The 2,780-nt window shown below is 60.5% G+C and overlaps 1 protein-coding gene across 1 annotated transcript; it reads left to right on the top strand.

Annotated features, from left to right (window-relative positions):
* Positions 1-963, top strand: MRGPRD (MAS related GPR family member D). The gene has a single exon (XM_019654659.1). It carries the CDS (start codon positions 1-3, stop codon positions 961-963), a length of 963 nt encoding a protein of 320 aa, XP_019510204.1.
* Positions 964-2,780: the final 1,817 nt, after the last annotated feature.

Below are 2,780 nucleotides of genomic sequence, written 5' to 3'. Positions count from 1 at the left end.
ATGAACCAGAGTCTGAACGGCAGCCAGGCCCCGGCGATGGCCCCAGGCAGCCCCGGGGTGGACGCGGTGGACGTGGCCTCCTGGGTGCTGAGCGCCCTGATCATGTTCACCTGCGTGTGTGGCATAGCGGGCAACGGCCTGGTGGTGTGGCTGCTGAGCTTCCGCGTGGAGAGGACGCCCTACAGCGTGTACGTCCTCCACCTGGCCGTGGCCGACCTCCTCTTCCTGCTCTGCATGGCGTCCCTGGTCAGTCTCAAGAGCAGCCTGCTGGCCAACACACGGTCCCTGGCCCAGGAGCTGCTGCAGAGAGTGAAGTACTTCGCCTACACCGCCGGCCTGAGCCTGCTGACGGCCATCAGCGTGCATCGCTGCGTGTCTGTCCTCTTCCCCATCTGGTACAAGTGCCACCGGCCCCGGCAGCTGTCGGCCAGGGCGTGTGCGGGGATCTGGGCGCTGTCCCTCGTCATGAACACACTGGCCTCGGTCTTCTGCAGCTGGTCCTGGCGCTCGGACGAGAGGCGGTGCTTCGCGGTGGACTTGGCACTCATTTCCCTCATCTTAGGCCTCTTCACCCCCATGATGGCCGTGTCCAGCCTGATCCTGTTCGTGAGGGTGAGGCGGAGCTCCACGCGCGGGCGGCGGCGGCCCACGCGGCTCTACATGGCCATCCTGGCCTCGGTGCTGGTGTACTTCATCTGCGTGCTGCCCCTCGGCGTCTACTGGTTCCTCCTGTATTGGCTGCACCTGCAGTCCCAGGTGCAGCTCTTGTACGCCTGCCTGGCCCGCCTCTCGTCCTCCGTGGGCAGCAGCGCCAACCCCGTCATCTACTTCCTGGTGGGCACTCGGCAAGGCCACCGTCTGCGGGAGTCGCTGGGGGCCGTGCTCGGCCGGGTGCTGCGGGACACGCCTGAGCTGGAGGGAAGGGAGACACACTCCTCCTACACCAATGAGGTGGGGGACTGAAAGCGGCCGCCCTGGAGACCCGCAGGCCTGCCCCAGCCCAGCGCCTGGCTGGCCTGTGGTCAGAGCCCCACGGACTGTGCATCTCACCCTGCTGGGGTCCCTTTCCTACGAGCCAAAGCTCCCCCACAGCATGTCATGTCCCGATCTCACAATGCCACTCAGCTGGAAGATGAAATGTAGTTTTGTTTGTGGAGGACCCTCCGGTTAGAGGACAAAGGTCAGCTTTCAGCCCTGGCTTAGCACGTTCTCTCACCTAAGGTGGCATCTTTGTACAGGAGGTGGAATGTAGCTCCAGTGACTTTGTGGCCCCGTGCTGGTCCTTGGGCACGTGCTGGTGGCATCAGTTGGCCCCAGGGCGATGCCCCTGGTCCACCTTCGACTGGAGTCCTGCAGTCAGCCATCAGTCAGCTGTGTCGCCTATGCTAGCCCAGCTGTGACTCACCCCCCCTGCAATCCCTGCACTTGATCCCTGGCCTTTGCCTTCGGGTTGCTGTGCACCAACACCCATGCACCCATGGCAGGTCTGCTCGCTGTTCTCCACGGGGCTATACTGGAACCAGGAGAGCCTCTACCTGGCCTCCCTGGAGATGCACAGTTGACCTTGACGGGTCGGTGGCCAGATGGCGCAGGCAGCCTGGAGGCAGATTCCTCCCAGAGATCCACGAGGCGAGCAGAGCAGAGCTGTCCCCTGACTGACTGCCGCTCCCAGGGTCTCCCTCAGTTTCCCCAAACACTTCTCCTCTCTGGGCACAACGCCCAAAGGAAAAATTGGGGACACACACCTTGCTGTCCTCCCTCACTCTTTCCCTCCCCCAGTCTCCTGGGTCCAGAACGAGGAGTGGACGCTTTTTGTATTTTTCCTGCACCCAGCATCCAACCTCGTGCCTGGGGGCTTGGGTGGAAAGGGCACCTGACAGGAGGTCCCTGCAGAGCCGGCCTTGGATTTGGACAAAAAGAGGTGGGAGACGGAAAGACAGGAAGTGGGAAGACCTGCCCTCAGGACCACAGCCCAGCCCACTCGGCTGGCATCTTGCTGTGTCATCCTATTTGGTGTGTCCGAGCTGCCTGTTCCTTCTATGGGCACTTTCTGAAGCAATTCCCAGCCTTCTCCCAAAACATGGCGGCTTCAAGCCAGCTGGGCCAGAGGTCAGGTCTTCAGAAAGGAAGAGAGAAGCTCACTAATAATCTATAAAACGTTACCCCATGGCAGCAAACCTCCCAGTCTGTAGATATGAGCGGCCGAAGGCAGTAGGGGGTCTTGGGAACTAAGATACTTGTGTATCTGGTCCAGGGACCCACTGTCCTAGCTCTCCCTTTGACTGTTGCTGACCTGAGCAAGGGCTGTGCAGCCCCTGGAAGGAGACGGTACCCTCCCACCCCGAGGGCCCTCAGCTTCCCAGCCACCTGCCTTCCTATCTCGGCTCAGAACCCCCCCAGGTCTGTGAGTCTCAGGGAGGCATGTGGGGTCGGGGGCTCTTTGCCAGTCATCCCAGGCCCAGCCCTGTCTTGTATGCCGTAAGCATGTGGTAAGTGCTCGTCTGGCTACCGAGAACAACTGATAGCTGTCCAGTGCTTTGCAGCAGTGGGGCTCAGAGAGGCTAATGTTTTGCCCAGCATCACACAGCCAGTAGATAGAAGGGCTCTGATTCAACCCTTACTGTTTGACCACAAGCCCCATGTTCCATGACCCTTCTCTAACCTGGGCAGTGACAAAGTGGCCCATCTGAAGCAGACGGTTGAGAGGAGCCCTAGAAATTGTTCACACAGTTACTTACGATATAATGCGTCGGTTAAGATCACAGTCTCCATCTACTCCA

Source organism: Hipposideros armiger, unplaced genomic scaffold, assembly GCF_001890085.2.
Source record: "Hipposideros armiger isolate ML-2016 unplaced genomic scaffold, ASM189008v1 scaffold_228, whole genome shotgun sequence".
NCBI lineage: Eukaryota > Metazoa > Chordata > Mammalia > Chiroptera > Hipposideridae > Hipposideros > Hipposideros armiger.
This window is presented reverse-complemented; position numbering and strand designations above follow the sequence as displayed.

What these genes read in the sequence shown, in the direction of transcription:
- MRGPRD (XM_019654659.1), top strand. Translation starts at nt 1, where the DNA reads ATGAACCAGAGTCTGAACGGCAGCCAGGCCCCGGCGATGGCCCCAGGC.